This window comes from Natator depressus, chromosome 5 (assembly GCF_965152275.1).
Source record: "Natator depressus isolate rNatDep1 chromosome 5, rNatDep2.hap1, whole genome shotgun sequence".
In the NCBI taxonomy this organism is placed as follows: domain Eukaryota; kingdom Metazoa; phylum Chordata; order Testudines; family Cheloniidae; genus Natator; species Natator depressus.
The window spans coordinates 63,192,044-63,205,929 of NC_134238.1; the positions used below are offsets into that span (position 1 = coordinate 63,192,044).

The 13,886-nt window shown below is 41.0% G+C and overlaps 1 protein-coding gene across 1 annotated transcript in view; it reads left to right on the plus strand.

Moving 5' to 3' along the window:
- Window positions 1-574: 574 nt before the first annotated feature.
- The window catches only part of FAM174A (family with sequence similarity 174 member A), a 32,251-nt gene continuing 18,939 nt past the window's right edge, over window positions 575-13,886 (plus strand). Inside the window, exon 1 of the mRNA XM_074953782.1 lies at window positions 575-849. Within this exon, the coding sequence (XP_074809883.1) occupies window positions 575-849 (275 nt within the window). The remainder of the gene's footprint in view (window positions 850-13,886) is intronic.

Consider the following 13,886-nt stretch of genomic DNA (forward strand, 5'->3'; position numbering starts at 1 on the left):
GGATCCAGATCTGGGCTGCAGCACCGCTCGTGCTTTGGGAAGCCACGGGCTACGAGCGGGCGTGTACTTGCACTAGGAACAGTGAGGCTTGTTCCCTAGGTGGTGGATGGTGCAACTGGGGGAGGAGGTGAGAGCCAAAGACAGCCAGGCAGGATCCAGGTACCTCCGGCTCTTGCCTTATCCCAGAGCACAGGGTCTGGGGTGGGTCACCCTATTGCAGCCCCCTTTTTGCTCACACTCTCGTCCCTGCGTCCGCGGAGTCCGGCATGGCGCCTCACTCCCGCCTGCAGTCAGCCTCTGCCCAGCGCTACGGCCAGCAGCAACCAGCCTGCCCGAGGCCCCACGCACGCGCCCTGCCGCGCGCCCTCAGGCTTGAGCTGCAATCGCGCATGCGCCGACCCCAGTTTCAGCCTGGGGCGCCGCGCCTCGGTCACCTGATAGCAACAGCGGCGGCCCGGCAGGACGCGGAGCCATGATGAGAATTTCCGCTTCCTCTGCCGCAGGGCCCGGCCGCGCCTAGGCCGCGGCGGCTTCCGCGGGAGGCCGTGCCCGGGCCGGGCAGGGAGGGGGCGCGATGTCGCCGCCGTCGCCGCTGCGCTGGCTCCTGGCCGGGCTGCGGCTGCTGCTGGGCGCGCTGTGCGTGGAGGCTGCCGCGGCGATCAGCGAGACCCGCTCGACGCTCCCGCAAGGCGGCCCCCCCGGGGAGGCGACGCGGAGCAGCAATGGCAGCAGCAGCCTGGCCGTGTCCGCCCCGCCCGAGCGCAACCAGCCCATGACCCAGCGCGCCCTGGCGGTGCTCGTGGTGGCCAGCGCCGCCCTCATCGTCTACTTCGTGATCCGGACCGTGCGGTGAGGGGCCGGGCGCGGGGGTATAACTGAGCCCTGTCGGGTTGTGGGCCTGGGCGGGCGCGGGGGTCCGCGCTTCCCCGGCAGTGTCCCGCCTCCGGAGCCGGGTGCGAGGGTTTCTCGCTGCACACGCCGGGGGGTTGCTAATGAGCGCTCAGGTGAGGGGTTATGGAGCCAAACACGGCGTGCCCAGCACACCCTGTCCCGGGGGCATCCCGCGGGGTATGGCGCGGGCCCCTCGCGCTGTGCGTGCTCTGCAGGAGAAACTGCACTGGCATTAGCCTTGCACTCCCATGTGCCCGCCACCTTCGGTTCCTTAGCTGCTTTGCCGCCTTACTGATGGCAGATACTTTGGGAAGCGCTTTCTAGGGAGGAGCAGTCCTTTGCCATCTCCCTTGGACTGAATGTCACAGGTCAAGTACCAATCTGATATGTTGACTGCATAGTTATAGATGCCTAAACATAAATACAATCTCACGTATTAATCCCCAAGCACGGGTGTCACATTTTACACCCATTCGGAGTCTTGCTGTAAGAATACTTGTTGTTTTGACCACGTTAACCCCTCTGTGCGTATCTACTCAAGCATGTGTCTACTTGTCTTCACTTTTAATGTTCCTGTGTAGAAACATTGATTTAAAAGTCCTCTATGGCTTATTCTTGACTTGCCTTTTGAGACTTGGGGCTGGTCTACACTACCACTTAAGTCAATATAATTTACATCACTCAGGGATGTGAAAAAGACAAGTTACAGCGACCTAAGCACCCTGGCACTATATCAGTAGGAGATGCTCTCCTGCTGACATAGCTTCCACCTCTCGCGGAGGTGGAGTGATTGTGCCAAGGGGAGAACGCTCTCCTGTTGGCATAAAGTGTCTTCACCAAACACGCTACAGTGGCGCAGCTGCATTGGTGCAGCTGCAGGGTGGATTTGATTTAAAATCATGATTTGAATCACTTGTCAGGAAGACTCGATTTAATCATGGATTTCTACATAAAAGTGCATTCTTGTTGGTTGCTATAACCTTAATACATATTCTTCACAACTCAGAGATAGATGTAGGTTTCATTTTTAGAAGGTACAAACTACACATATTTAAACAGTGATTTATTTTGAGAACTTTTCAGATTATATTTACAGCTATATCAGAAAATGAATGATTGGTTATTTCATTTACCAAAAGTAATTGAAGCAGATGTTTATGAAGTCATTGGAAGGTGAGCTATCTCCAACAGGTTAATCATTAATATTTGGAGGATTTTCTTGCCATGCTGTATTAGGAGGAGAACATCACCAGACAGACATTTAAATTGTTTTATTTAACTAAAACAACAACGGTTATGTATTCGAGAATTTTTACTTCAGTGACAAACATATTATTTTAACAAAACAAGCATATATTCTTCTGTCATAAATATAAAGGGAAGGGTAAACACCTTTAAATCCCTCCTGGCCAGAGGAAAAACCCTTTCACCTGTAAAGGGTTAAGAAGCTAAGACAACCTCGCTGGCACCTGACCAAAATGACCAATGAGGAGACAAGATACTTTCAAAGCTGGCGGGGGCGGGGGGCGGACAAAGGGTTCTCTCTGTCTGTGTGTTGCTTTTGCTGGGACTAGAGCAGGAATGCAGGTCAGAACTCCTGTAAAGGGTTAAGAAGCAATCTAGTTAGATATGTGTTAGATTCTGTTTTGTTTAAATGGCTGATCAAATAAGTTGTGCTGAATGGAATGTATATTCCTGTTTTTGTGTCTTTTTGGAACTTAAGGTTTTGCCTAGAGGGATTCTCTATGTTTTGAATCTGATTACCCTGTAAGGTATTTACCATCCTGATTTTCCAGAGGTGATTCTTTTACTTTTTCTTTAATTAAAATTCTTCTTTTAAGAACCTGATTGCTTTTTCATTGTTCTGAAGATCCAAGGGTTTGGGTCTGTGTTCACCTACGCAAATTGGTGAGGATTTTTATCAAGCCTTCCCCAGGAAAGGGGGTGTAGGGCTTGGAGGGATTGTGGGGGAAAGATGTGTCCAAGTGGGCTTTTTGCCTGTTATATTTGTTAGATGCTTGGTGGTGGCAGCAATAAAGTCCAGGGACAAAAGGTAAAATAATTTGTACCTTGGGGAAGTTTTAACCTAAGGGGGTTTTTCATGCAGGTCCCCACATCTGTACCCTAGAGTTCAGAGTGGGGAAGGAACCTTGACAGCTTCGCTTCTCACATTTATCTCCAGACTTCTCCTTGTCCGGATCTGTTCTGCCCCCAACAATCTTCTATTTCTTGAACTTTTTGAAACTTTGCACTTTTAGAGAGAGGTAAGGGATTGACTCTGTGTACACAAATTTGCAGAGGGACAGTAGGGTTGAGGTCTGTTATTTCTCACCTCTAGATATTATTTATTTTAAAACATTTTTACTGTTAATAAGCACATTGCCTCTGGAGAGACAAATCCACAATTTGAGAACTGCAAAACTAAGCATCTCTGATGGTATCTTCTAGACTGAGCACTGAGTCCTATTGGGCAGATAGAAAGATTAACCTAAATAATCTATACAGAAGCCCCTGGAATTCCATAAGATTGGGTCCCTAATCCATGAACTATTGGAACTCATTTACAAAACTTTTCTTAAATGTTACATGATGTCTCATACTATTAGAATTTATAATCCCTATTCCATGATGAGATATCTTTGAGTTATAATATAACTTAATTAAAACTATCTTTAGGTAAGTTTTTTTCCTCAAAAAGCATTTTATCAAAAAAATTATGGATTTTTATCCACCCTGTGCAGCTGCACCAATGTAGCGCTGTAGTGTAGACTTGCCTTTGTATGCCAGTAATGCTGCTCTTCATTGCTAACTTGTCATTATTTTTCAGATTCTTTTTACATTAAATTAAAGATCTGTATCATAAAACCAGACACAGTAGTTAACCATTGGAACAATTTACCAAGGGTTGTATTAGATTCTCTATCACTGGCAGTTTTTAAATCAAGATTGGATTTTTTTTTCTGAAAGATATGCTGTAGTTCAAATAGGAATTATTTTAGGGAAGCTCTATGGCCTGTGTTTGGTAGAAGATAATCACAGGGGTCCCTTCTGACTTTAGAATCTATTAATCTAAATCAGAAAAATGACCAAGTTTAGTGCTGGAGCAACACCTTTTTACTCTATTTTGCGAGTTCAGCATATTTATTTAAAATAGGGTTACCAGTTTTCATTCAAGATCACGTGTGCATATGAGAGACAGAGATACATAAATACAATCTGATATGTTTAATAGATTCCAAGGCTGGAAAGGGCCATTGTGATCATCTAGTCTTACCTCCTGTGTAGCACAGGCGATAGAACTTCCCCCAGATTATTGCTAGAGTGTATCTTGTACACAAACATCCAATCCTGATTTTAAAATTACCAGTGATGAAGAATCCACTCTTGGGAAATTGTTCCAGTGGTTAATTACTTTCACAGTTAAAAATGTAAGCCTTATTTCCAGTCTGAATTTGTCTAGCTTCAACTTCCAACCATTGGATCATGTTATATCAAGGGTCGGCAACCTTTCAGAGGTGGTGTGCCAAGTCTTCATCTATTCACTCTAATTTGAGGTTTTGCATGCCAGTAATTCATTTTAACATTTTTAGAAGGTCTCTCTCTAAGTCTTTTATATAACTAAACTATTGTTGTATGTAAAGTAAATAAGGTTTTTAAAATGTTAAGAAGCTTCATTTAAAATTAAATTAAAATTCAGATCTTATCAGTTGAGTGTGATCCTTGCCCTTGCTTTTCCTTGCGGAGTTTTCCAATGTTTGGCAAGTATTTGGATACTTTAAGCTTCACACAGGCTTCTGAGTGATCTGTTGTTAACCAGCTCAGAGAGGGAAAGGACAGATTTCATGTGTGAAAATACCTGTTCATGCAGGAATGTGGATCCAAATGTGGAAAGCATTGCAAACGCAATTTTCTTCAAAGAGTTAAATTTCACTGGCAGGGACGTCAGCAGATCAGAATAGAGGCCCCATGAGCTCTCTCGGTAGCTTCAAGTGCACTCCGCAGATCTCCAAACTTTGCTGTCCATAATTCTGAGCTTTTTAACTGAGTGAACTGCATTTTGGAATCTTCAACACCCATCGACTGAAATACAGACAAATCCAAGTTGCTTTTGTTGAACTTTTCAGGTTTAACTAGAAAAGAAAGCATTGGGCCAAAGTGCTGGAAATCTTGAAATCTGTCAGAAGATTCTGATTCCAGTTCTTGCATGTACATTCCAATCTCATAGACACTGACAGTGCAACGTGTCGATAGCTCTTTTATGTGTTAAAAGTAGCGGAAAGTCAAAGTTCGAATATCCCAAGGAAAAAACTGCTAGTTTTACAACAAATGCCTTCCAGGCTTCAAAAAGATCTAGAACCGTTTGTCCTGAACCCTGGAGACAGAGGTGGAGTTCGTTTAGGTGACTGGTGATATCAGTTAGAAACATGAGCTTACACAGCCATTTGTAAGCATCCAGTTCGGGATAGTTTTGTCCTTTTTCCGACAAAAAGGCCTTGATTGCATCAAAACAGTTTATTAAAGTGCACCAAAACCATGCCACGACTTAGCCACCGAATGTTGCTGTGAAGTAAAGTGTCGTTATGAGCACTGTCCATCTCTTCTAGCAGTGCTTGAAACCGTAAGTCAAAGCAGATAGAGCAACAGGGAAATTCACACTTTGCACCACTGTATTAATCACATTATTAAGCTCTGAATTAGAAATTTTAGCACACAGGTTTTCTTGATGGATGATACAGTGAAATTTGACTGCCAGGCAGCCAATTTGATCTCCAAGTAACTTCACAAACCCCTTCTGTTTTCCGACCATGGCAGGAGCACCATCTGTTGTCACACAAAATATTTTTCTGATGTCAATTCCTCCTTCTTCAAAATGGCTTACAAAACTTTCCATTATATCTTCCCCCTTTGTTGCGCCATGCAGGGGTTTTAGGCAACGAAGTTCCTCTTGGATTTCATTGGAAGCACAATATCTTGCAACAGCTGTCAAACGTGGAACGTCGATATATCCATGCTCTCATCAACTGCAACGCTCAACACTGCTGTGTCTTTTAATGCAGTCGTCTGCTTTTCGTTAATGTTTTCTGCCATTTCACTTACATGTCTCTCAACTGGTCTGGCAGAGACCGGCAGTTCTTTTATTCTAGATACGATCGTATCTTTATTTGGCAAATCATTGAACAAAACCTCAAAACTGCTGAAAAAAACTTTATATATTCCCCATCTGTAAACGGCTTTCCGTTTTTTGCAATGCCCTGTGCAATCTTGTAACTTCTTTCTGTGGCTTGATTTTTACTTACACTTGAGCATTTAAAAACACTGCTTTGCTTCTCATATCCTGCTGCTGCCTTTTTAATTCAGTCTTGTCTGCTTCATCAAGAAAGGTTTTCTTGTGCTTCTTTCAAAATGTCGAACACTTGATGTGTGACAAACAACGCTTTCACAACAGAAAGCACAAACAGCACAGTCCTTCTTTTGAATAAATCCAAATGTCTCTGTCCAAGAAGGCTGAAATAAACGGACATCTAACTTTGCTTTCTTAGGAGCTGACATTTTGTCAAATGTACCCCTCAACTCACAGGGGGGGGAGGGGGGGAAATTGCGACAGACAGCATGCACGACGTCAAATGCAGTGTGCTGTTCCACATGGCGTGATAGTGATGTAAGCAGCAAATCAGGACTTAAAAATATCCCAGTGGCGCTGGAACAATTTTTAAGGTTTTTGCCACTGTCTGCACCCCTCACAACCCCAGGAGGTGGCAGCCGGGACCCCGGGCCGGCAGCCGGGACCCCGGGCCGGCAGCCGGGACCCCGGGCTGGCAGCAGAGCCCTTTCGGACCGGTGGCTGGGACCCGGGGCCAGCAGTGGGCTGAACGGGGCCGGTGGCCGGGACCCAGGCAGTGTGAATGCCACTGAAAATCAGCTTGCGTGTCACCTTTCGCATGCGTGCCATAGGTTGCCTACCCCTGTGTTATATCTTTCTCTGCTAGACTGAAGAACCCATAATTAAATATTTATTTCAGTTTAATGCCTTTGGTTTGTCCTATGTCACCAAAGAGTGAGTCTTGCATAGATGATCCAGTGCAGAGCTGCACTGTGTGATTTGCAGTCTTTAACTTGCTAAATGTCTTAAAGATTCAACATATACCCCAAGTTGATTCACTTTTGTGATAGATTGATCATTGTTCATTAAAAGATGTAAGCTTCAAAGTTAATATTTGAGCCCTTCAGCAGTATGCTAACCAGTATATTACATTATATAACATCTCTTCTAAAAAGGAATATTATCTCTTTTTGATAAGATCCAGAACACTCAGGTACATTAAGATGAGTGACCTAATTGCTTAAGTAGTCCTAAAACTTTGTTTCAACTGTAGTCTGGCACAATTGGCATTTTGCACCTTGGACTGTTTTCTCTGACATTAGTTTTCCCTATCCGCTCTTTTTGATATCCTGGAGTCCGTGCTGATTTTCCTCTCATTAATAAAATAGTAATGGTAGCAAGCATATATGCTTGCATATTTTCCACATATGCACTTATCACTTGTTTGGAAAGCTTGGAAATACATGGAGAATGAAAGAACTATATAGTGTGAAACTTTCTTTTTAAAATCAGTTACTTTTATATATTTGCAGAAACATTACAGGGATGGTTATTGTTTTGTTTTGGGGGAGAGGCATATTTTCATGCACCAAGTACCATCAAGCTTCAGATCTGATTCTTTAAGGGGACCTGTCAATTTTAAACTGACTTCACTCTGAAAGTTTCTTATCTACTCTTATTACAAGTAATTCTTGTTATTGGGGTATTTAGTGCAATGGATTGGGTACACCACATGTCTTGAAAGGTATGTTTGGGTCGGTATTAATCATCATAGCAGTGGTGATATGTCTGCAAGTTTTGTATCTGTTGTTCTGGCAGCGTCTGGTGCTGCTTTGAGTTTGTGTGTCTTGGTCTGTGGGAAACTTGCTTCTGTTAATGAATATGCCGAAGTTGGGGAGTGTTTGGAGGCCAGAAGAGGGAGTATGGGAAAGATTTCTTTCAGGATGTGGCCCCTGTCAAGCACAGATTGTAATTGTTTAATGATACCCCATATGGTTTCCACCATAAGGTGTTTGATAACTAGTGGTGTGCAATTGCAGTTTTTTTCCTTAATGAAGCAGTCCTTTTGATACAGGTACCAATACAGCTGCGCCCTGCAGCGCATTAGGTGAAGATGCTCTATGCCGACGGGAGAGAGAACTCTCCCATCGGCATAAAAAACCCACCTCTGCAAGCGGCATAAGTGATGTTGGCAGGAGAAGCTCTCACACGAATGCTAATGTCAGTTTAATTTATGTTGCTCAGAGGGGTGGAATATTCACACACCCTAAGTGACAAATTTTGTCAACACAAACTGTAGTGTAGACGTAGCCTCAAAGACACTGGTTTTATGGCTTAGTTAGAACAATCTATAACCCACTAACCCTCCTTTGCCCTAGAACTGCAAAGATGTTAACTGCCCACTTCAGCTTGTATGGTCTTTTATAACATGTTAATTCCTTATACTAAACAATCTGTTCAACCCTGTATTAGGTGTGACACTGAGTAGCTTTTCAGACCTGAAGAAGAATTCTGTGTAAACCCAAAAGCTTGTCTCTTTCACCAGCAGAATGTTGCATGTCTGAGTTAGTGACAACTCAAGATTGTTGAAAAATAGTCTTGATTGGAATTATTTAATCAATGATTATCAATCGGAGATTAGTACAGCACTATATAGAATACAGAATGAAAAGATACATTACCACTCTGTTGTCAGATCTAAGGTGTCTCTGTCTCTCTTCTTCACTGTATCTGGAGGGATGTGCAGTTTCATTCCCCAACTAACTTCTCCTACCAGTGTCGTCATACAGGGTTTTTGCCAAAGAAATATATGTTCTGATGTCATTTCTATACACTCTTGGTTTACCTGATTTATATGTGAAGGCATAATTATTTACAGCTGAGAGGACCAACAATCCTTCAAGATAGTATCTCTCAGTGGGTCCTTCTTATCCCATGATCATTCTTCTGTTTTGATTCCCCAACACAAAACATCTGCTGTAACCATCATCCCTTATTAGTTTTCCAAGCCTTTATATATGCTTATGTAAGGCTATATTTTAACAACGGGGAGAGGGTTTCCTAGAATATCTGGAGTTTTATAGACCTGAAGATGCCATGAATTAAATACAGCCTAACGCATAAAATTCCTGAGTAGGGTTACTTGTCGGTCAGTGTTCTGGGCCTTAGAATTCAACTTAGTCTTTGTTAATATTATAAAGATTCTGAAGAATAGTTGATAAATGAATCAAATATACAGAAAGAAAGGACTAGAAGGATTAATATTTACTAATAAAAAGAAAAGGAGTACTTGTGGCACCTTAGAGACTAACAAATTTATTTGAGCATAAGCTTTCGTGAGCTACAGCTCACTTCATCGGATGCATCCAATGAAGTGAGCTTTAGCTCACGAAAGCTTATGCTCAAATAAATTTGTTAGTCTCTAAGGTGCCACAAGTACTCCTTTTCTTTTTGAGAATACAGACTAACACGGCTGCTACTCTGAAACCTATTTACTAATAGATAGTAGCAAGAAGTTGGTCCAATAAAAGGTCATACCTCTCCCGCCTTGCCTCTAATATCCTTGTACCAACCAGCAAGTCATGTATTTTAAATAAATCCTTCTTCCATAAGAGAAAAAATGAAAGTGCAAAACTGGTTTTGGACAACCCAGAAGGATCAGAATGCTGCCTTAAACCACATACATACACTTCTGTTGACCTTAGTGTAAAATCAGCCATTGAAAAAGGCAATATACAATTCTTCCAACCCCTTCTTGAGCTAAGATGGTCTTCACCTATCTGTATAGGTTCCTATAATAGAGCCCATCACCATAGCACCTTGAAGGATGCACATGGACAATTCATGCATTGTATCCAACCGAAAAATAACTTCAAAAAGCAAAGGCTTTATAAGTGGAAACAAAGTTAGATTACAGAATAGATGTTCACTGTCCTAATGTGGGTAAAAGTTTCTTAATGTTATGCACTGCATGTTCTGTCACGTGTGAATAAAACTGGCACATGAGTGATAGTTTCATATTACAGCCTCACTTTTTAATGCTGAATTTAAGAAACCTTCTTTCATCACTTCTTGTAAACTGCTTCTGGTAAACAAATTTCTAAACCAACATCTTGCAGATCATGTTGTAGAATAAATGCACGTGCTAGCAAAGATGAAGGGTTTTCAAGGTCAAAGTTACATGTGTAACATGAAAACTACGTAACACTGGCGCTCCTGGCAGAATAGATGGCTCTTGGAGTGGTAGAGGATATAAGTGATTTCATGTCAAGGTTGCTGGTTTAAATTTGACCTACTTTGGTAGTGAACGATCATTATCTCCTGAAGTATGATTGGCTAGCCTACAGCATATGAAATAAGGGTCAAATTCGTGGTAAATATTGGTCCATTTCCGGTTCCCTTAGTGAAAAGGACTGACAGATTACCTTTCACTCCTAGAGAATCTTTCATGACAGGAGCTAGCCATTGTATTAGTGCCCGTATTGTCATTGCCCCATAATTCAAGAACTTTAGCCTTCATTATAGTCAGTTTTGCACCAGTCGTGATCAAGGACATTCACTTTTAAGAGATTTTAGGAAGCCAATGTACACAATTATGTGTTATCAATTCATCAGATGGAGGAATGTGCAGATCAATTTCTAAGGAACGGAGATCTGTTTCCAAGCAAATCTCCACTTGCAAAACTGAACCAATAGAAACTCTTGTCATGATTTTTTTTTTTATTATTATTAAATAAACCTTCCCCTGCAGTTCTTCCTCCAAAAAAAGATTGCATGACTACACTAAGAACCTCCAAGCTAAAGACTGGAATCTGACTGGGCTAATTTCATTTTTTTAGATTAGAAAAATTCAAAAGTAAACAGCATGAACAGTGGAAAGAAAATTATATTTTAAAGATTCTATCTTTGGTTATCCAAGACTCTGCTTTTAGAATAAAGAGTCTCTTTTCTGAAGAATGTCACTCTTTATCCATGGATATTTAGAGGAATATTGTTAGGTTGATATCTGGAAATTTGCCAAACTATTACAGTGGTTAATATATCACTCGGAGCAAATTAAACAAATATAGATTGATAGATTTACAGGGCCCAATCTTACAAGCCCTTACTTATGAGAGTAACCTTATTGCGCTGAATAGGATTATTTCATGTGAATAAAGGCAATTTGTGGATTAGGCTCCAGTGCTGTAAACAGACACATGCTTAACCTTAAGCATGTGCATAATCAGTCTGATTTTGTTAGTTAAGTATGTGTGTGTGTTTCAGGGTGAATAAAAATCAATGTCTTTTATTTATTTAAATAGGATTTATTTACTTTTTTGATAGTGTTTTTTGAGGAAAAAACCTAAGATACATTATAGCTGAAAGATATCTCATCATGGAATAGGGATTATAAATTCCAATAGTATGAGACATCATGTAATGTTCAAGAAAAGTTTTATAAATGAGTTTCAGTAGTTCATGGATTAGGGACCCAATTTTATGGGATTCCAGGGGCTTCTGTATAGATTATTTAGGTTAATCTTTCTATCTGCCCAATAGGACTCAGTGCTCAGTCTAGAAGATACCATCAGAGATGCTTAGTTTTGCAGTTCTCAAATTGTGATTTGTCCCTCCAGAGGTAATATACTTGTTAACAGCAAAAATGTTTTAAAATAAATAATATCTAGAGGTGAGAAATAACAGACCTCAACCCTACTGTCCCTCTGCAAATTTGTGTACACAGAGTCAATCCCTTACCTCTCTCTAAAAGTGCAAAGTTTCAAAAAATTCAAGGAATAGAAGATTGTTGGGGGCAGAACAGATCCGGACAAGGAGAAGAAGTCTGGAGATAAATGTGAGAAGGGAGGGACAGGCAGTAGAAACCAAAGTGAAACTGTTTGAGCAGCATATTCCAGAAGTCTTGAGGTCTTTCTGAGTGTAGCCTTCATTGATTTGAGATCTACCAAACCCTTCTCTCACTAGAAGGGAAAACCTATAATGGCAGCGGGCAGTAAAAGAGACCGCCCAGTTTGGGAATAAGAACCAGTCAAGAAATATATGTTTGCTGATGATGTTTTAAAGAAAGTCACACCAGTGAACTGGTGGAAGTCACTTAAGCGCTGGGATTCAGACACGGTTGAAGTCATGATCTCACTTTTAACAGCAGTAGCTTCTTCTGCTGGTGCAGAAAGAATATTTTCTTCCTTTGGACTAATTCATTCCAAATTGAGAAATCGTTTGGGACCTTAAAAAGCAGGAAAGCTTGTTTTTCTTTTCCAGATTATGAACAAACAGGAAAATGAAGGTGAAGACGACTGATTTAGCTGCAGAAGCCAATATTTTAAGTTTCTTGTATTGACCTGGCTGACGTAGTAGATTTAATATTTTTTAATATTTCATTTAACTATTGTAGTTAAACAATTTTAACAAAATCAAACCTGATTTTAAAAAACTTGAATTTAACTAAATTCAAAAATGTATATGCTTGTTTTGTTAAAATGTTATATGTTTGCTGTTGAAGAAAAAAATCCAGAATACACACGTTGTTTAAAAAAACAATTTTAATATCCGTCTGGTAATGTTCTCCTCCTAATACAGCATGGCAAGAAAATCCTCCAAATATTAATGATTAACCTGTTGGAGATAGCTCACCTTCCAATGACTTCATAAACATCTGCTTCAATTACCTTTGGTAAATGAAATAATCAAACAATTATTCATTTTCTGATATAGCTGTAAAACTAATCTGAGAAGTTTTCAGAATAAATTACTGTTTAAAAATGTATAGTGTGTACCTTCTAAAAATGAAACGTGCATCTGTTTCTGAGTTGTGAAGAATATGTATTAGGGTTATAACAACCAACAAGAATGCACTTTTATGTAGAAATCCATGATTAAATTGAGTCATCCTGACTAGTGATTTAAATAATTATTTAAATCAAATCCACCTTGGTGTGTTTGCAGGACTGAGGCCTTATGTGCCATTTTGGTATGCAAGCTTGAGCATTTCCCCCTTGGATCCATTAAAGTAAGTGGGATTGAGGGCCCCTGGCATCTCATTCACTTGAGTGTATAATAAGTAGAGTTGTGTGAATAATCACTGAGGTGAGGAAGGGGAATTTGGTGGGTTTTTTGTTTGTTTAGTGGTGGTTGTTTTTTTGGTGTGTGTGTTGCTGTTTGTTTTCTTTTGACCAGCAAACCAAAAACAAACAAAAATCATCTTGCATTGACCCAAAATGATTTTTTTGTTTTGTTTTTCTGTGCAAGAAAAAACATGGAAGAAAATTTAGGTTTTGGTCAAATGACAAGTTTTATTTTCCAGCATTTTTAACTGTTTTTTATTTTTTAATTAAGAGCAAAGCAAATTTTGGAAATGTCATTAACAAAACTGGTGCTGCTGCTGCTGCTGCTGCAGTTATACCCCGTAGCCTTGTGGTTAGAGGACTCACCTGGGATGTGGGGGACTTGCATTCAAGTCCCCATTCCTCCTGGTGCACAACAAATTTTTCAGCTTGGGTCTCCCACATTGCAGGTGAATGCAATAACCGGTAGACTCTAGGGTATTCTGGGGTGGAGCTCTCTATTCAAGCTGTTCCTCTTTTATTGTAAATACTCATACAGAATGACTCTGTATTAGCCTGGTGGTTAGAGTACTCATCCTGGGGGGTAGAGGGTTGGTCACCTTGGTTTCAGTCTCTGCTCCAATGAATATTTTATTATTTATCCAACATGGCATAGCTTCAACCGGAAAGATTATGACCCACCCCCAAATACACTATAGTTCAGTTGTTAGGGTCATTACCTGCAATGTGGGAGATCCAAGTTCAAAATTTTGTTGTGAATCAGGAAGAATGGGGACTTGAACCGAAGTCTCCTGTATCGCAGGTAGCTAACCCTGGTGCTATAAGGAATA